Source organism: Gossypium arboreum, chromosome 3, assembly GCF_025698485.1.
Source record: "Gossypium arboreum isolate Shixiya-1 chromosome 3, ASM2569848v2, whole genome shotgun sequence".
Lineage (NCBI taxonomy): Eukaryota > Viridiplantae > Streptophyta > Magnoliopsida > Malvales > Malvaceae > Gossypium > Gossypium arboreum.
The window spans coordinates 3,382,373-3,402,263 of record NC_069072.1 but is presented as its reverse complement, the minus strand read 5'-3'; the positions used below and the strand labels follow the sequence as shown (position 1 = coordinate 3,402,263).

The 19,891-nt window shown below is 29.5% G+C and overlaps 5 protein-coding genes across 8 annotated transcripts; 2 read left to right on the top strand and 3 right to left on the bottom strand.

Annotated features, from left to right (window-relative positions):
- Positions 1–520: 520 nt before the first annotated feature.
- Positions 521–3,975, bottom strand: LOC108474630 (APO protein 3, mitochondrial-like). Of its 4 annotated transcripts, none has more exons than XM_017776616.2 (7): positions 3,512–3,975; positions 2,959–3,340; positions 2,314–2,744; positions 1,319–2,034; positions 969–1,169; positions 737–780; positions 521–662 (listed from the first exon to the last, which is right to left on the bottom strand). In XM_017776616.2, exons 2-4 carry the CDS (start codon positions 3,336–3,338, stop codon positions 1,625–1,627), a joined length of 1,221 nt encoding a protein of 406 aa, XP_017632105.1. In that variant the 5' UTR covers positions 3,339–3,340; positions 3,512–3,975; the 3' UTR covers positions 521–662; positions 737–780; positions 969–1,169; positions 1,319–1,624. The 4 variants fall into 4 exon arrangements, with proteins under 4 accessions (XP_017632105.1, XP_052881375.1, XP_052881374.1 ...); XM_053025415.1 differs by having other exon boundaries at positions 737–1,169; positions 1,319–1,419; positions 1,501–2,034; XM_053025414.1 differs by having other exon boundaries at positions 737–1,169; positions 1,319–1,419; positions 1,582–2,034.
- A 66-nt stretch (positions 3,976–4,041) lies between these two features.
- LOC108474734 (ATP-dependent Clp protease proteolytic subunit 6, chloroplastic-like) lies at positions 4,042–7,006 on the top strand. Its single transcript, XM_017776744.2, has 9 exons — positions 4,042–4,406; positions 4,478–4,539; positions 4,735–4,804; positions 5,093–5,294; positions 5,426–5,491; positions 5,644–5,784; positions 6,213–6,266; positions 6,467–6,559; positions 6,753–7,006. The coding sequence occupies exons 1-9, from the start codon at positions 4,321–4,323 to the stop codon at positions 6,798–6,800; spliced, it is 822 nt and encodes a 273-aa protein (XP_017632233.1). The 5' UTR covers positions 4,042–4,320; the 3' UTR covers positions 6,801–7,006.
- A 606-nt stretch (positions 7,007–7,612) lies between these two features.
- LOC108475463 (mediator of RNA polymerase II transcription subunit 32-like) lies at positions 7,613–8,774 on the bottom strand. The gene has a single exon (XM_017777429.2). It carries the CDS (start codon positions 8,309–8,311, stop codon positions 7,901–7,903), a length of 411 nt encoding a protein of 136 aa, XP_017632918.1. The 5' UTR covers positions 8,312–8,774; the 3' UTR covers positions 7,613–7,900.
- Positions 8,775–11,103: 2,329 nt separating this feature from the next.
- Positions 11,104–11,896, bottom strand: LOC108475716 (mediator of RNA polymerase II transcription subunit 32-like). Its single transcript, XM_017777699.2, has 2 exons — positions 11,748–11,896; positions 11,104–11,529 (listed from the first exon to the last, which is right to left on the bottom strand). Exon 2 carries the CDS (start codon positions 11,523–11,525, stop codon positions 11,241–11,243), a length of 285 nt encoding a protein of 94 aa, XP_017633188.1. The 5' UTR covers positions 11,526–11,529; positions 11,748–11,896; the 3' UTR covers positions 11,104–11,240.
- Positions 11,897–15,790: 3,894 nt separating this feature from the next.
- Positions 15,791–16,924, top strand: LOC108475283 (uncharacterized). Its single transcript, XM_017777253.1, has one exon. It carries the CDS (start codon positions 15,791–15,793, stop codon positions 16,922–16,924), a length of 1,134 nt encoding a protein of 377 aa, XP_017632742.1.
- The last annotated feature ends 2,967 nt before the right edge of the window (positions 16,925–19,891 follow it).

The window sequence follows — 19,891 nt, the reverse complement described above, 5'->3', positions numbered from 1 at the left end:
CATACCTTATAAAAAAAAAATTTTAACCTCCATGACGATGAAGAGGATACTCACAAAAACACTCAACATGTACCATAACTTATATCACAACCAAACCAAACAATATTTGACATATTTTATATATGTATTATATATAACAAAAATTATAATATTAAATTAAAAATTACTTAGATGATGTGATATTATATATATACATATATAAATATAAGCAACATTTTATTTCCTAAGATGATATCAACATCACGAAATCTAGATGTCTCACTTCATCGTGTCGGTTCCGTTAATTGTCAAAAGCATTTATCCTGCATCCATTTTAATTACTGCCACTTCAATTTTCAACGCCATTAATGGGGGTTCATTCATGCACACATCCCCTTCATTCTCACCTAATAATTGGGAGTCTTTTGGTTATGGGGTTTGACTTATTTAAAACATGGCTACAATCTTATCTGCTGTTCCATCATTGGTGAAATTTGGACGCATGTGTCGAACCCAGAAAAGAGAAGTTCAGAACAACATATTCTTACATAATGAAATATATTTAAAATATCAAAACATTACTGCAAAAAGCTTCAAATGAGACTAACCAAATGTTCTTGACAAAGTTCTACTGCAATGATTGGTGCATAGTTCAGACATGAAATTGCAGCGATCCTTTGTTACTGAGATTCAAAAGAAGTGTGTTCGGATATACTCAAAATTTTAAAGGTTCTTCTAGATATTTAAATGATTATACCTTTATATCTATGTCCGGAACCATCAGCAGCTGTTTGCAATTTCCTACAAAATAATGTTACCATTGTCAATGAATACATATCTAATAGTTTTATGAAATGCCTTTTATGTAAACAAAATTTAAGCTTTGAGTTGACTGAACTGAAAGTCAGAAACTAAAAATTTATGATTCTACATTGAATGAAGTATGTTCAACAAATTAAAATGGAATTTCACTGATACGAATCTTTTACCAAATCGGATTCTGATAAATAGCTTTAATGTCTAGTTGAAACAGTTTATAGCTTTCAGACGTCCTTTTTAATACAAAAAGCAACAGCAATGAAACAGTATCTCTCTTTCAATTGATGATAGAAATTCCAGAGCCGCATCGTTTTATATTTCTGCATTATTGCAACTCCTCCGCTGGAGCAAAGACTGAAGCTTTGAAGAGCCTGAAACATAAAAGCGTTAGTGATTCCACCAGGAAGAACCAAAATCAAACTAAGCTTACCAATGGCTAAAAGAACCAGGTTTTAGAGAGAAAAAGATGAGCAAGAAAGCATGATAGGACGAGCATGATTAAAAAGTTTGAAGAACATACTAGCAATAACTTTAGACCCAGAGATGAGATCGATATTTCCGGAGAGAGTTTGGAGAACTTCACAATCTGGCTCCGTGAGATCTATTCACAAATGAACCATCCTGTAAGAACGATGTTAAAGTTCAAGAGTTTTTCCGATTTGTTAACTAACTAATCATTAGGGTGAGAAAACTCTGACAAACTTTCATCATTTCTTTGCAACCGCCAGTTAGATACCCCAATTCCGAATATAATTTGTCATTGCTACATAAAACTTAACCTACACAAAAGCTTCAGCTATCCATGTATGCAATTCAGAGCAATGCTTTAAACAACCAACTTTTCTTCATCCCATTCAGGTACAGCAACGTCTTCCCTCATCATAACAACATAATCATTGGGCACACTAGCACCAGCCTGTGCAAACATCTCCACCACAGCAGGCAACATACCATAGTACTTCTTCAACTCATTTACTAGTGGTTTCTCGCTTTGAGTATCTCGTACGTGCCAGACATACACAGGAGGAACTACATCATCAATCGTTGCCTCCTGCCATGCATGCTGCCCATCCCTCATCTGATGCTTGTAGGCTTGACAATTTCGAACCCTGTGACCTTTAGGTCCTACCTGTATTTCTGAACAGTATCCACAAGTTTGGGCAGCATATGTTTCCATAAGTCTTGAGGCTCCTGAGCGCATTCTCTCCCATGCCTCCATCCCACGAACAGCAGTAGCTGTACCAGATATCAAACAATTTTGATCAAGCCTAGTAGCCAAATAGAAAACTATAAGGTTATATCCATGCCAAATTTGCATATCGTATAACAGATTACATTTGAAACTACCTTGCTCCTGTTTTCATCCAAAATTTCAAGAATAATTATACAACGATTAACCGGAGAAGTTTTCCAAGAGGTTCGAGTATATTTGACAATATGAAGCAGAACTATTCAGATAAATAAGAAATCAATCATAAGTTGAGAACAGAAAGTATAATAACTACAATAACTGACCTTGTAGATCACAAGGCTGCATGTCCACAGACTTGTTATCGTCACTTATATTGTTTCTCTTCTGCCAAAAGCCACATGCATAAATATCTTCGCCAGGTGCATCTTCTTTGGGGAATCTCTTCTCAAAGTCAATTACCCTACCAGAAATACTGTAAGCAGGAAAGACTCTTCTTCTAGTTGGATACTCAGGTAGATCAATGCCTGCTTGGACACACAATTCTAGAATAGCTGGAATCCGATCCACTTGAAGCCGTTCATTATGAGAGACAGCTCTCCCTAGCCTGTCATAGAGATGAAAAGATTCCACCGGAGGCAAGACGTGTTCAACGGCACCTCTTCTCCAACAGTGCTCCTTGCTTGCTGCACTACCCATAACATTGCAGGTTCTGATCTTATGCGGTCGATGGCCAATGTGAACTTCACCACACACACTGCACCATGAGAGAAAGACAGAGAATAGAAACTTCATCAATATCTATATGGCCAGAATGAAAATAACAAGCCTACATATTTAAGAAAGACATTTCTGGGTTTAATACGTTTAGCCTCCTTCCACGGTATGATAGTTCACTTTTGATATTTATAATCCACCTAGAACAAGCCATTGTCAGCATATACATATACATATTTCTAGTCTGTTTTTACCTGCATGAATATATGGCAATACTCTGGGCAACCTTAGAAACACAAGTGAATAGTTGGATTCGGTCAGCGTTAACTTGATGAGCAACTGGGATTAATTCGTTAACCAATAACCCATTTTGGGGTGGTTGTAGAATCCTTTCACGCACTATCTGTCTTTCTTTCCTCTCTGCTCTACCAATACGTTTCAATTCATTAATATTTGTCACCCACGGTTTTCTCTCTGTTTTCTTGAGCTTCCTTGGAAACTCTGTGCAAGTCTGTCTAATAGTGTGGAACCCATACCGATGCTTTAACTGATTTCCAACAATTGAGTTCGTGGAAGAATTTCGCAAAGCTAGTTCCCGCAGCTTCGTCATGATTCGAGTTTGTCTTGGCAACATAGCTGTTAATAAGGCTTTAGTTTTTCTGTTTCCTCTTTCATTTAGACATTTTCACAAACATTTTACAAGCAATGTAAAATAGAAATGCCAAATTCCCAATGTGTATATATGACAATATTTACACGAAAATCAATAAAATGGAACACCATGAAAAGACAGAGAGAGAGCCTAACCTTCAGACTATTGCGATTTAAAGTCACCGCCAATGTTTCAGAGAAGGAAATCTTGTTACATAAACAAACGCTCAATTATCAGAGCAGCCTGTTTGTGTAGAATGTTGGATGAATATATATTTAAATTATTAAAAAAAAAAAAAACCTAAAACACCTTGTCCGTGAACTTAACTAGATCTGACCTGTAGCCTATTCCTCCAAACTCGAACATCTTTTTTAAATTTTAAAAAGATTTGAGTAAAAATATTAAATTTAAAAAATAAATTTAAATAAATAAATTAGACCCGTTTAAAATATATATTAAGCTCAATTTAAATATTTAGGGCATGATCCTGATCTAGTTCGTTTTTAAAGTTGTTACTATACTAATCAAAAGTAAAATAAATTGATAAAAAAAAATAAACTTTTAAAATTGTCAGTGAGTAAATTATTAAGATATTTATTTGTTTAATATCAAAATTAAGAAGTAGAGGATAGGTGTTTTTATAAAAAGAAAAGTAAAAAGTTCAATTGGCCCAATTTAACTACTCTTTTGGATAAGGCCTAATTGAAACACTAAAATTTGAGAAAGAAGAAGGCGAACAGATTGGTCCAACAATCCAAGAAATCGGGCTATCGGCAAATAGAAGTTCCTAGAAAAAACTATGGGTCAAATCGTAACCCAGAAACAAAGTCACCTGCTTTAGCTGTAAGCCTGTAACCGCGATTCTCGTTGCCCTTGCTATCACCTGCAAATAACTCTCCCTCCCTTCCTCCGAATTTCTCTGAAAAAAATCTCAAATTCCCTTATTATATATATATTTACAAGAATGGTAGCTTCGGCTGTTTCAGCTTCTTTCAATATCTCTCTCTGTACTCAAACCAGACCCACTTCTATTTCATTCCTTTCTCCCAGGTACATGTTTTCTCTGAATTTGAAATTTGTTTTCTTTTTTCTTTTTACTTTAAAATAATTTTAATTTTCAGAAACTCGACGAAGTTGATAGTCTCTGCATTGCCATCCCCTTATGGAGACTCTTCTACAATGGGTAACTTCTTTATTCTTGAAATTCAATTAATTTCTTATTGACCTTTAATCTTGTCTTAATTTAAGTTGCACCCTTTGGTCAGTGCTTTGTAGACTATAATTTTGTCTTATTTATATTCAAGGTTTTTAGTTTTGGATATTTTGAATTGCTTGTGATATCTGCTTTGTACATATAAATTGTGTACCTTTGTTTCAGGGTTATCTAGTAGAACTGCTGGGCTACCTATGAAGATCAACAAGAAGGGCTTACTTGAATCCAATCCAAGGTTTCTTTATCTTTTTGCTGTAATTAGCATATTACTGCTTTGTGTCTGTATTGGTTTTGAAGGATGAATTCGTTGATGGTTTAACGAAGGTGTCCCTTATACATTGTTAGGAACAAAAAGTCAAATTTGGAATGAAAATCCTTTGATCAAATTGTTAAGATTTTGCTACCTTCTAAGCTATATTGTATGTTAGCTATTGGATGAGACAATGTTCGCACCCCTCTACCAAACATACCATCAGTTGCAGTTTATATTATATTAGGCATCATAGTACTTTTTAATGTACAGCTACGATTCAATACAAGCTAAAACGGGGAATCCACCTGTGATGCCAGCTGTAATGACTCCAGGGGGGCCTTTGGACCTTTCAACTGTGTTATTCCGAAATCGTATCATCTTCATCGGGCAACCAGTCAATTCACAGGTTGCTCAAAGAGTTATATCACAGCTTGTGACTTTGGCAACTGTTGATGAAAATGCGGATATTCTGGTGTGGTTATAGCTTTACTAATTCTGTTTCCATTCTCTATTTTTCCATTTTTGAGTAGGTTGTAGGACTTCTTTATATCCAGATTTTGAGAACCTTCTCTTAGTTTATAACTTTAACCTATACCATGTCAGGTGTATTTGAACTGCCCTGGTGGAAGCACCTATTCAGTCTTGGCAATCTACGATTGCATGTCTTGGGTAAGATTCTAAACCTTTTTTTATCCCATTCTTCTGTATTTTTCCTTACTACTCTGTAGTATGAAATATTAGTACTTGTTCCAATGAAAAGGGTGCTGCATACTTTTTTCAAATAGTCTTATTTTGCAAGCATCAAATCGTCTTTATTTCAGATAAAGCCAAAGGTGGGCACAGTTTGTTTTGGAGTAGCTGCAAGCCAAGGAGCTCTCCTTCTTGCTGGTGGAGAGAAGGGCATGCGTTATGCAATGCCTAACGCTCGTATTATGATACACCAACCACAAAGTGGATGTGGGGTATGATTTAACTTTATTTGCATTTTAGTTGCTACATTTTGAAAAGAACAATCGGTGAAGTAGATAAGAAGATTTGAAATGGATAATACATATCTGGTTGACTTGTTCAATAGGAATGGTTATTACTATGACAGAAGCATTAATTTGTCGAAATATTCATGCAAAAACTCTAATTTAATCATTGCATTATTTATTATGATTAAAGCTTTTAATTATTGGTTTGATAAATGCATGCTTTCTTTGTATTTAGGTGTATGTTTTGCTGTAGAAGATAAACTCTCGTTTCTTGTGACTAAATTTGTGGCATTATATAATGATTTTGAAGTTCTTGAACTCTCTGATTTATCGTGCATTTATTGAAATTGATCGGACCTTACATTATTTCTTATCAAAATTGATTTCATAATGCAATATTTTTTTTCTTGAAGGGTCATGTTGAAGATGTCAGGCGCCAAGTGAATGAAGCAGTTCAATCTCGCCATGTAATTTCCTCTTCTTTAATTTTGCACTTTTTTCTGAGTAACCACCAATGAACCAAGTGGATCAAACTCCGTTTTATGCTTTCTGAATTTCCCCATTCCTATAACTGTGTTCTCTATGCTAATACGAATACACTCAAAGCACCAAAATACTCTACCAAACCTTTTTAGCCTTTTTACTGGTACTTTTTTTTTTTTTGCAGAAAATTGACAAAATGTACACGGCTTTCACCGGCCAACCACTTGAAAAAGTGCAACAATACACAGAGAGGGACCGCTTCTTATCTGTTTCCGAGGTAATGTTGCTTTCTGGTTTTGTTAAAAAAACATGATGCTTGTTCTTGCTTCTTTCGAGCATGAGAAAACACGAATGACCTTGAGTTCAAATCGATTTTCCATTTTTAAGGGCCCATATTCCCTGTATGTTTAAATGGAAGCCAAGACTTAACTAACGAGTGTGCTATCTTGCTGTGATGTTTTCTCTAACAGGCTATGGAGTTTGGACTCATAGATGGTGTGCTTGAAACAGAATATTGAACTCAGTTTGGGGGTTTTTTATGTCCTCCATTGCAATGCTGCAATTCATTTGCCACAATTGATATTCTAGAGCTTACTTTCATAGTTAATGGAGACTTTAACATTGTTATGAATTGGCATGTATAGACTTACAGGCCAAGTATTTTAAATTATGATTTTTGTTTCGGTCTCTTAAAAGGATAGTAAAAGTTGTGTGTTAAAATGAATCAATTTTCATGACACTGACAGTTACATGAATTCTGTCAATGATTCAATGCCTAATCGATTCAAACTTAGTACTTAAAAAAAAGAAGAGTTAAAATTCTGCTACAAATTTAGTCTATATATTGTAATTCGATCAATTCATTTTGCTATCAGTCTCACACCATGCTCAAGTTGTCTCGAATTTAACTATTTTTAGCTCTTTCTATCATGATCAAATTGTAAAAATTAAATTCATTAGCTAAAAGTCCGTAACTTTTTGAAAATCACTTGGAGATATTGAATGTTTACATATGATAAATTAGAATACAAGGACTACATCTATAATAAACAGAATTTAACCTACAAAAATTCTACAGTTCAGTGTTTGGACCTTCATGTATGAAACATACATTAAATTGAAACATATAATAATATGGATATGGTGTTAAGATCATCTAAAAACCTATACATTTCCTTTTTTTTTTTTTTAAAAGGAACAGAAATATGCTGAATATATATACTCATATTGGATATTCAGATTCACCCAAATATAAGTAAACAACAAGCTCCCTGATGATCTAGCAACTGCAACACTAAATGATCCCAATTCAATCCACCCATGACCCTAATTTTGTAGGACTGTAAATGTCCAATGATGCATAAACAAAGACAAAAAGACAAACTACTATTCAACCTGTGGTTATAAAAATTACATAGCTTGGAGATGGGATGCTTCCCATAAACAATGGCTTTGCACTATAATTTACATAATTAATACAGAAGATGCCATCCCTCTGAAATTCTACAACAACAAACTTAAAGCAACGAGTTCATTAATTTAACGCATATAAAACTATGGATTTTTCATCATTTGGCAATTTAAATGCACATTGAATCCAAAAAGACAAACACCCTACCTACTGACCACCATCCTCCGAGAACCTACCATCGAAAGGTGTCGATGGGTGGGCGGAAGCAGTTCCCGAACCGTTCTGCAACTCAATCACAAGCCATCTAACAGCTTTACTCATCTGCTCCAAACGGACGGCACTGATGGGGGGCAGCCCAGTCGACGGCTCCGACGAATTCCCGGTGGCTTCATCGACTAAGCACTCGGATCCTATCCTTTGTTTGATTGACTCAACAAACTCCTCAGCTTGATCGCAAGCCAGTCCGAAGGTTTCCCACTTTTGTTTAAAGCTTTCCAATGCCGTATCCGTGGATTCCGTCTTTTGGGCAGCCGAAGATCCCTTAGTTTCGAGGACATTACCTGCTGCTGCAACAAATTCTTGGTAGGCTTTGTTTAAGGAATCTACTATGTTATCCATTACTCGCAGATGGTCGTTGATTGAGAAAGCTGTTTCGGGTTGAGGCGGAATAGAGAATAGTTTTTTTACCACAGCAGCCCCCCGCCGATCGTGGAAGAGAAAGAGAGCGTAACTAAGAATGATATGGGCCTTTTGTTTGCAATATTTGGGTTTCGTTTTTTGCTATTTGTTTGTGCTTATTTTGGGTCAGAATACTTCGTTGTTTCGGTTTGCTTACAACTGCAAACAATTACTTCACCATATTCTCACTCGCAAAGGACTTTTCGAGCTCAATTTGCATGTCAGCGAACTCGTCCATAGATTCTCGTGTGAGCCGAACCCCTTCTTTCTATAGCTTATAAACAAAATGCAAGAGACTTGTCCCAATGATAAGTTGTTTTAAAACACCTTTTATTTCAAACAAAGTTTACACCAAAGTATTATTAGCTGAAATTATTAATAAGTTCGTTTTAGTGACTAATAATTGAATTATTCAAAATTTTATATTTAAGTTATCGATGTGTTAAAATCAATGCTATATGATTTTCTCTGTTCGTATTGTCTACGCTAATCATAAGTTTTTCCCCTTTTTCTTTTATAATTCAACTTAAATTTTCTTTTCATGAAATAGCTTTGGACATCACAAACCTATGAACCAAAATTCAAACAGTTTTGTTCTCTGATCTCTGACACTGATTGTATGTTCTTTTACTCGTTAACTGGTATTGATCCACCATACCGATCGTCAAATCATCACTTAAAGCTCATTAATGATACTTTTTTAAAAAAAATTAACTACTCAATGACTTGAATAAAAACTTTTGATTAGTTCAATGATTTAAATGAAAACTTTTAAAATAGTTCAATAATCATATTATAATTTTTTAATTAAATAACCAAAACAAAAACTTACTAATAATTTAGTGACTAATATATAATATTTTGGGCTTTCTTTGGACCTTTTGTTATATTGATTTTCATAAAAAATCTAAGTTTCAAAAAGATAAAAAATTATAAAAATTTCAAAATTTAATGAAAAAATATAATAGTATAATATAATATTTTAAAATTATAATTTTTAATCTCTTATTTTTTTTTGAAAGAAATTTTCAAATGTTATATGCTGTTAAATTTTTGTGTTATTGTTTAGAATTATCCAGATTATCAATAAAGTTTTAATTTGATTTGTTGAAATTCTTTTAATTTAATTACTAATTAATTAAAACTCGTGAACTCCATCTACTTATTTGTTTTAGGCTTACGTTTGGGCCTGATCTTACATGGGACCTGGCCAACCTCCCCCATTTATGAAGTGTTGTTTTACTGAAAATTATTGTACTAAATATTAGAAGTTATAAACTTCAATATTAAGATATATTTTATTTAAATAATAAATTATATTTGATAAATATACATATGTAATAATATTAGAAGGTTACTAACAGAGGTAAAGTCAAGAAATTTTTTAGGAGCTAAAATTAAATTGTAATTTTACAATAGTAAAAATATAATTTTAAAGGATTAAATCAAAACTTTATTATTTTTAAGAGGGTTAAATACTAATTTAAAATTTTAAAAATTTTAAATGATTAATTTTAAGGAGTCCGTGCACTGCTAACCCCTAAATTAGCCCCTAATTACTAATAGCATGTTTAGTATTATATTTTTGGATGTCCATATTTAATTTTAGCCACAAGCTTTTCATCTTTAAAGAATGCTTGGAAACACGTTTCTAAATTAATGAAGAGGTAACACTGTTGAGAACCAATAATGATGTCAGTTTTATGAAAAATTTGTAAAATTTCATTTGCACCTAAATATACAGTAAAGTGAAAGCATCTCACCCACTATAAAAATTGATAAGTATATATATGTATAGACCTAGAATATGCTCTAAAGTGAGTATGCATATTCAAATATTGATAAGCATAGATTTTGGTACTATACTTTTCTAATGAAAAGGAAAGGGAAAAAATAAAAGAAATAAGTAAACTATAATAAAGGCCATTTTTATTTCTGTCATCCACCTATTAAAATTTATAAAATAGTTATTTATTTATTAGTAAATTATTTTTGGTCACTCAACTATAAAAATTATAAAATGATTATTTAATTATTCAATTAAGCACGAACTTGGGGGTAATTTGAAAGTGCGGCCACCTAGGGTCCAAACTGGAAGTGGTACAATTTTTTTTTTAATTTTGTTTTTTATTAAAGGAGCCCAATTTATTATATTACATTTTATAATTTTTTGTAAAAGGGGTTCCAATTTATTATTTTGCCTAAGGCTCAAAAATATCAATATCAATATTAAATTTTGTCTTTTTCTTTTCACAAACTAGCTAATGTAAAAATAGAGACACAAAAAATCCAATATAATTGGGTGACTAAAACAACAAAACTGAATAATTGAGTAATCATTTTGTAACTTTCAATAGTTTAATGACTAAAAAATAAATTTACTAATAATTGAATAATCATTTTATAAGTTTTCATAGTTAAATCACTACTAATATAATAATTTATCGAAAAGAATTTAACAACAACATTCAAACAAAAATTATAAGCGCACAAAGTGTGCGGGAGATCAAATGAACCATGCTTTGAATAGGTACGAGAGTGTTTGTGTTTTAGTGTCGAAGACCCAAGATTCAACACGCAAAGGCACAATCTCGTCTACATGCATGCTTAACATCTGTACAAACAAAATCTTCGAAAAAAAATATTTTTCCCCTCAAAATTTTCATTTCAAAGGAGCTCAAGAACTATAATTCTCAAATTGAACAGTAAAAAATAAATAAATTCAACCAAAAAAAATTGAACTCTCACTTGTTCCCATTAAATTCCATCCAAAGATCGAAAATGAAAACCAAACATGTTTATATTGCTGAAAAACATGATGATAAGAAAAATAAATAGATAAAAAGAAGAGAAAATGGAGTTACCTTCTCTAATCATCAAAATCAACAATGGAATGGTCGAAGATATCGATTATGTCCTCATTAACAGGAAACGTCGTATTGGCCGTTATCCTTTGCTTCACGGAATCAACTAATTCTTGAGCTTGATCACATGCCGCTTTGAACGTTTCCCATTTCTTTTTGAAATTTTCCAATGCAGTATCCGTTGCCGCCGTGCGCTCACAATCGGAAGACGCCTTTGTTTCCAACACAGCGGCGGCGGCATCAACGAATTCTTGGTACGCATTCTCTAGGCAATCCACAACCTTCTCCATCACTCTTCCATCCAACAATCAAAATTCAAAAATAGCATTATAATTTATTTAATTCTTTGTTTGATTGAATGGAAATTGAATCGACGAACAAAATCCCTAAACCGTAATCAAAAACCAAAAAAAACTTATTTTCATCGATTAATAACTAAAAAGATCGAATAAACTTGTTCTAGAATAAGATCAGATAAGCGCATTTAGCGTAAAAGAAATTGCATGAATTACCTTTAAATCGAGAAGCCGTCGAAAAGGTCGAGGAAAAATGCAGGAAAAAGCAGATATTTAAACTTGAAATCAGTGGAAGAGGCAGGATCTTTGGCAATACTTGGATTTTGGCCTTTTCTTCATATATGGTAAGTACTCGTTACTTTTGCCAATTCCAAATTTATTTTAAGTTACACAATAATTATAAATTACTGGTCTAATGAATAATTTAATATTTAATATTTATCTTTTTATTTGATTTTATTTTTAATTAAGTTTGACTTTTAATTTTTAGAAAAAGTTGAATAGTTTTTTAATAGGATGTTGACTAAAACATTAATGTTTTAATTATGTTGGTATGGCAACCTGCATGGCAGATTCACATATAATTTATGCCAAGATGACACTATTTGTCTTATATATCACATTGATAAATAATTTAAAATTTATAACAATATTAAAAAATAAAAGTTCATAAATTTTTAAAATAACATGAGTTACACGGGTTATCATGTGAATGGTCATATTTAAAATTTTAACATTTTATTCAATATTTCAAATTAAATAAACAATAATTTAGTTTTTTAAGAGGTTATGATCATATTTGACTATTTTTCAAATGTCAATAGTCAAATTTAACTAAAAAAAAAGAATAATAGTCAATTTGACAAAAGATATAAACATTAAGAGTTATACCTAATATAAATAATAAATGAAGATTTAGTTGAATGATAAAAGTACAAATGTAAAAAACTAAAGAGGCATGGTTCAACTCCTACTACGGAATTATGTATTTATTTTTCTATTTTCCTATATAAAATGACAAATATGAGGATATTTTCGTCTTTTCACAACTAAGTTAATGCCGATTAATCCATTTCACCAATTTAATCCAAAATTATATAATAAGTATAGATATAATCACAATTACAATTATAATTAATACATTGTAAAGATATATTTAAACAAAGTAGAATCAATATGTATAAAATTTATAAATAATATGACTTAAACCAAAATAAATCTCGAGCCTCTGTACGGAACTCTTAATTGGTTAGTAGGGAAAAAAATACAGTTTTAAATTTTTTATGAATTAAAAATGTGAAATAGCTTAATTGTTATTTTTCTAGATTAAATAATTATTAATCAGATTTATGAATCTAAATTAATGAACATAGTTTTAATTTTTGAATGAAATTATAAAAATATTAAAATAATATAAATTCATACTAAAATCAAAACAAAATGCAATGTTGATACCATATCAATTTTTGTAAACATGGATCATGTATATCATTACAACACTGACAGTTTAATTCGACTAAGTTTGGTTAAAATAGCTTTAGGTGATTATTCTTTTCAGATATTTAGAATTTAATTTTTTATTTTTATTTTTAAAATTTAATTTTTTATTTTTATGATTTTATATAACTTTTAATACATATATTTATTATATAATATTTTTACTTAGATCAAAAGTTTTCATAAATATAATAATAAGGTTAAAATATGTTGTTAGCTTCTATACTTTGATAATACGAGATTTAGTTCCCATACTTAAAAATTAAAATTAAATCTTATATTTTCTATTTAAAATGTCAATCTAGACATTAAAATCATAAGTATTTTCTGTCAAAATTTGTCAAATTTAAATAATTTTAAAATTATAATATTTTAGTAAAATATAAAAATTAATTTATTGTTAATATTTTAATATTTGAAATATAAATTTTAAATATTTTAAATAATTAATATTAATTATTTATAAAATTAATTCAAATATATAAACTATATTTTAAACATTAAAATATAACATATTTTAAATATTAAAATATATAATATCATATATTTAAAATAAATTTCAATAGGAAAGTAATTACATACCCAATATAAATATTATATAAAATACTTTATAATGGTTAAAATTATCTTTTGTTCCTAAAAGCTTTTTTACCAAAAGTAGACGCTAAAAAATTACTTTTACTTTTGGATTCAAAAGTAATTTTCGAAAGCATTTTTACTCTAAAAGTTGTTTATTTAGTATTGTTTATAACTCTAAAACGATTTTAACTCTAAAAGTATTTTTTAGAAGTAATGTCAAACTAAGCCATAATCATACTAGCACGACAGTTACATGACAATTTTTTGACAAATTAATTTTGTTTTATAAACTTTAAAATTAAATTATTTCTATTTTGATAAATCAAAATATAATCATTAATAAAAAATTATCAAATTAATCGCTTCACCCGTTAAATTCCTTTTTATTTCCTTTACACCGTAAAAGAAATTGACTAGTGAAGTACAATTCAGCTTTAATAGAACATATGAAAATATTTTTAAAAACTGCAAAATGATTGAAGGAATCCGGAAATATCTTAAGATAATCTTTAGATATCATGGGCAACTCTAAAACATTTTGAAAACTAAAAGAAATCTAATGTCATCCAATTTGTTATTTAATTTCTAATAAATTTAATATAATTAGTTTAATTATATTTTTTACATGTTCTAATGAATCTAAATAAACAAGAATATTACATAATTTAATATTATAAATCGTAATTAATTATATATTTGACATGTTCAGAGGAATGTAAAGAAAAAAATTATGGTTAAAAATGGTAAAAATTTTAGCTTACAGTTTGCAACATTTAATCATACACTACGTTATTAATAATACTATCCTTTAGGGACATTTTCGAAGTCAATCATTTTGACTAAAAATAATAAAATAATTAAAATATGAATTTGTATGTTGATTTGATAATCATGATGTTCATCATCTTAAACGTGGTTTAGGTTCAAATAACACTAGTTGCATTGTTGTTAGGATTTTACTTTGATATTTTTATAATTCACCAAAAATTTAATATAAAATAAAAATATTTATAAATATTAAAATAATCAAAATTTCACTATGTAAATATACACTATATCAAATTTAATATCACATAATTAAAACAATATTAAAAAGTAAAATTCCTAAAAAAAAAACAAGTGTTACCAGTGGAATGATACTTTTAAAAATAAAACCAGTGAAATTTATGGAATATATAATTAAATTTATTTATAAAATAAAAATAAAAATTTCAGTTGTAAATCAAATTGATTTACTTATAATCCCAACAAATTCGATATCCTAACAATAAATACAACCAGAAGAAAGATTTGATGCCTCACTTTTCAAAAGAACTCTAATCTCATCCGAATTACTCTAATTTATATTCCATATCTCACTGAATCTTCTAGTCTTCAACCCTTTGAAATTCTAACACTCTATCACTCCCAAATTGAAATTTTCTAGAAATGAAAGAACACGATATCATGAGGAAAAGAAAAAGCACACTTATGTCGAAGAATATCATCGAAACAACTCACAAGCTTTCGATGGAGAAGATGAGGATTTGGTTAGACTATCATTGTCTAATAATACAACTATACAAGGAGTGACTATTTTAACAATTAGAGTTATCGTTTGACATTATTATTTGGTCAAAACTCATAAGACATTTAGATAACAATTAACATAGTTTAAATATTTTCGGTATTAGAATTGGATTTATAGAAGGTTGAGATAATGTTTGATTTTTAATGTTAAACTCTGTAGTATTTTTAATGCTAAACTGACTTTTGACAGGAATGGAGGACTAATAGTGCTGTTTGCAACATGTTCGCTGTTTTACATAAAATAATATACTTTTCAATGTTGTATTAGTTATGTGATATTAAATTTGATATTACTTGATTTATTAATTCAATTTAACCAGTGAAATGACACTTTTAAAAATAAAACCAGTGAAATTTATGGAATATATAATTAAATTTATTTATAAAAAAAAAAAACGTGATTCGATAATTCTATCCCTAAAACAATTTTAACTTAAAATCAAATTGATTGACTTGATAAATACGATCAGAAGAAACTTTTCAAAATTTCAAAAGAAGTATAATCTCATCCAAATTAGTCTATAATTTATTCCATTTCACTCTGAATCTTTTAGTCTTCAACCCTTTGAAATGCTAACACTCTATCAGTACTCTCAAATTGAAATCTTATAGAAATGAAAGAACACGATATCATGAGGAAAAGAAAAGGCACTCATGATCATCGAAGCAACTCACAAGCTTTCGATGATGAAGATGAGGATTTGCTTAGACTATCATTGTCTAATGATACAAGGAGGACCGGAGCTAGATTGTCGGAAGAAGATTCTAGTATTCCTCCACTCTCATCCTTGTCGGTGATGCCACCGCAACAATCATCACCTCAACAGCAAGCAGCAGTCGCAGCCGCAGTTTCATTGTCAATGCAAACGCTGCTTTCTCAACCGATTCATCCTCTCACCTTATCAACTTCTCATATCCTTTTTAACCCTGGTTTTATGTCACCTCCGGCGGCTTCTTTCGTTTATTCCCAGGAACCTGCCTTGTCGGTGACGGGGTCTTCCTCTCATGCTGTTCTCAGCTCCTCTATATTATCTCAATCTTTGTCTCAGGGTCCGGACTTATCGGTACCGGCGGCTGCCCCTCATAATCTTATCAACTCATCGTTAGTATCCCAAACTTTGTCTCCTGGTTCCCTTTCTTACCCTCAAGAACCTGTCTCGATGGCCGTGGCGGCGCCTGTTTCCGTCACTAGCAGCAGTTCTCCTCGACCTTCACGTGTTCGGAGGAACCCTACACAAAACCTACGAGAAGGTAAAAGCGAGACGGTGGAACCACCATTCCCATGGGCCACGAACCACCGAGCCACGGTCTATAACATTAACTATTTGTTATCCGAAAAAAACATATCCAAAATAACCGGTTTTGTTCAATGCAAGAAATGCGAGAAACAGTACTCCATGGATTTCGATTTGAAAGAAAAGTTCAGTGAAATCGGGAGCTTTATAGCTGAAAACAAGAACTCCATGCACGACAGAGCCCTTCTTTCATGGTTGAACCCTGTACTACCCAAATGCAAGTACTGCAACCAAGAAAACAGTGCTAAGCCGGTGATTGCCGACAAGAAAAAAGATATAAACTGGCTGTTTTTGTTTTTGGGACAGCTGTTGGGATGCTGTACTTTGGAGCAGTTAAAGTATTTCTGCAAACATACCAAGAATCATCGTACTGGTGCTAAAGATCGGGTTCTTTATCTTACTTATCTTGGACTCTGCAAACAACTTGATCCTAGTGGCCCTTTTAGCCGATAAAAGCTTCATGTAAACTGAGGTGACAAGGTAACTCAGTTTAGGATCCCGCAGGTTGTCTTTTTAAGCATTTTAAATCTTCATTTTATGCTGTTACTACATTAACTTCACTGTTTTATTAATGGCTACAGCATGTATTTCTTGTGTTAGTAGAAATAATTTGTAGAATTCTTTTACTTTATATATATATATATATATATATATATTACTAATATCCAGAATTCTTTTATTTTATAGAATTTATATCTTCTTTTGGAGAGGTGGCGCTCGTGAGGACCAAACACAAAGTGACGGTCCATCCTTGTTTTATTTTTCAAGTGTTTAGTGATTATGTTAATTTTAAAAATAGTGATGATATAGTTTTCAGTTTATTGAATGTAAGAACAGATGAGATTTCACAACTTCTTATACATTATTACTTAAAGGTTGTTTTTAGATTTTCTAAAGTTTATATATTTTTAATTTTTATTTACTTTTTATTTTATTTATTTTAATATTATATTATTCTTTAAAAATTCTACGTTTAAAAATTTGATATTGTTTAAAATTTTAAAAATAAAATGTAAAATATAATTTTTATAATTTGAAATCTATATTTATTAAATAATTTAATTATATTTTTATTATTGTTGAATTTTGAGCTTGAACTCCAATGGAGGAAATAGATAAATATTGTCTGCAAACCCTAAGTTATAAAGAAGAAAATGGAGTTTTAGTCATTTAAAAAATAATTTAAACTTTTATCACTAAAAATATAAAGAATTAAAAAACTTTTGTTCACTTTATTTCTATAATTAACTTACTTGTCAATAAATTATAGACTAAAATTCTAGGGTCTCTTTTTTATCGGGAATAGAGCAAACCTGGTATCGAAACATAATTTTAGTTATGATGGATTTGGAAAAAAATAAAAATTAGGTACTAAATTAAAAGTAATGATGTACTTTAGAGTGGAAATGATATTTTAAGTCTTTAATTTTTTTATTTGAAAAGCAAGTTTGTTTTATTTTCTCTTTTATTTTTAAATATTTTAATTAATCTGCGAATTAAATATAAATTAAACTCTTTTAAATATACTAGACTCGTATACGTATTAAAATTATAAAGTTATAAAACAATTATTTGTTAAAAATTATATACAATAAATAATAAAATATATTATTTGAAACTAATTAATAATAAAATATGGAATATCTAAATTATTAAAATGAAAAAGTTAAATTAAAGTAAAAATAATTATAAAATATATTAAAATAAAGTTTTGGTTGAGTGAAAATTTAAGATTTTACTAATTCAATTGATGCAGGTTGAAATCGTATCGTATACATATTTTAATTGATTTTTGTTAAAATAAAAATATTAAAATATCTTAAAATAGTGTAATTTATTTTAATTATGAAATGTTATTTTCGTAATTTCTTAATCGAGTTGGTAACCTAGTTGAGGTGACATCAACTTAATAAAATATATTATAAGTAGTATAGATGTGCAAGTGGTGAATGTAATAAAATATGCATTTAAAATTAAAATGTATAAAATATAAAAAAGAGAGCTTTAACTAAATGGTAAATTAAAATTTTATTAATATAATTGGTGTGAATTGAAATCTCACCATAAATATATTTTAGTGAAAACTCTCAAATATGATTCTAAGCGCTTACTCCTAGTAATTATATTGAAGCGCATAATTGTTTAAAAATCACAGTCTCTATTTATTTATTTAAGGATGTAAAATTCAATTAGAGATTAGAAAATTCTATTATTATTCTATTAATTCCATTTAATATTAATATATAATTTAATTAAATAAATTATGATATTTTTATTTTAATTATGGAAGAATATTTCCGTAAGTTTCTAACCGTGTTGGTAACCTGGTTAAGGATGACATAGATTCAATCAGGAGCTTAACCAATAGTATAGATATGCAACTGATTAGCTTAATGATAAATTAAATGTTTTATCAATGCAATTAGTGTGGGTTCTATATCTTTTATTGATTTTTAAAGTGAAAAACTAAAATATTTTCGATTAATATTAATTATTTTAATTACGTAATTATTTTAATTACGTAAGAACATTTCCTAACTTGCTAAAGTATAAAAACTTCATCTTAATGGTAAATTAAATGTTTTACCAATACATTTAGCTTGGGTTCTGTATATTTTATTAGTTTTAAGTGAAAATATAAAATATCATCGAATGATACTGTTTATTTAAATTATAAAATAGTGTTTCTATAAACTTTCAACTAAATTGATAACCCGGTTGAGGGTAACACTAATTCAATTATAAGCTTAAATGATGTTCCTTTTTTTATTTAATTCTTTGTGGTACAACTATGAATTCTAAATGAACATGCTAGTGCAGCGCGGATTACTCACGTAAAGGGACCAGTATGAAAAATGTTCAAGTTGCAACTCAATATTCGATTTAGTTTCTTTTAAATGCATTTAAAAATTAAAAATATCGTATAATAATTTATTTGACCTCTAAATTTTATAAAAAATATTATTTTATCGCTCTATTTAATTTTAAAAGATGTGAAAATTTAAGTGAAAGAGTAAAATAATTTTTTTAAGTTTGAAAGATATATAAATATGAATAATGTATTTAAATTTTAATTTGTATAATTGGTGGGTTTATTTATTTTCTATATTATGTTTATTTTAGGTTTGTACTTAGGAATATATTTAGGTATGGGTTTTGGTTAAAGTATTTTTAAAATATATTAAAATTTTTATCACATGTGTATGCGTGTGAAAATCATGATTTAAAATATAAATGTATGTTTAAAAATAATATATAATAAATAATGAAATGTATGATTTAAAACTAATTAATCATAATAAAATATGTAATATGTATGATATAAAATAAAAAATAGATTAAATTATGAGTAAAGTAAAATTTAAACACATAAATAAATTAGATAAATAATACTAAATGCACTATAATTATTTATCATGG

Bases quoted from the DNA above. Each gene is read 5' to 3' on its own strand.
- LOC108475463 (XM_017777429.2), bottom strand. From the start codon at position 8,311: ATGGATAACATAGTAGATTCCTTAAACAAAGCCTACCAAGAATTTGTT.
- LOC108475716 (XM_017777699.2), bottom strand. From the start codon at position 11,525: ATGGAGAAGGTTGTGGATTGCCTAGAGAATGCGTACCAAGAATTCGTT.
- LOC108474630 (XM_017776615.2), bottom strand. From the start codon at position 3,338: ATGTTGCCAAGACAAACTCGAATCATGACGAAGCTGCGGGAACTAGCT. The intron at 2,745-2,958 runs GTAAAAACAGAC...CTCATGGTGCAG, and splicing joins ATTGCCATATATTCATGCAG to TGTGTGTGGTGAAGTTCACA. The intron at 2,035-2,313 runs GTCAGTTATTGT...TATCTGGTACAG, and splicing joins GCAGCCTTGTGATCTACAAG to CTACTGCTGTTCGTGGGATG.
- LOC108474734 (XM_017776744.2), top strand. From the start codon at position 4,321: ATGGTAGCTTCGGCTGTTTCAGCTTCTTTCAATATCTCTCTCTGTACT. The intron at 5,492-5,643 runs GTAAGATTCTAA...TCTTTATTTCAG, and splicing joins TCTACGATTGCATGTCTTGG to ATAAAGCCAAAGGTGGGCAC. The intron at 6,560-6,752 runs GTAATGTTGCTT...TTTCTCTAACAG, and splicing joins GCTTCTTATCTGTTTCCGAG to GCTATGGAGTTTGGACTCAT.
- LOC108475283 (XM_017777253.1), top strand. From the start codon at position 15,791: ATGAAAGAACACGATATCATGAGGAAAAGAAAAGGCACTCATGATCAT.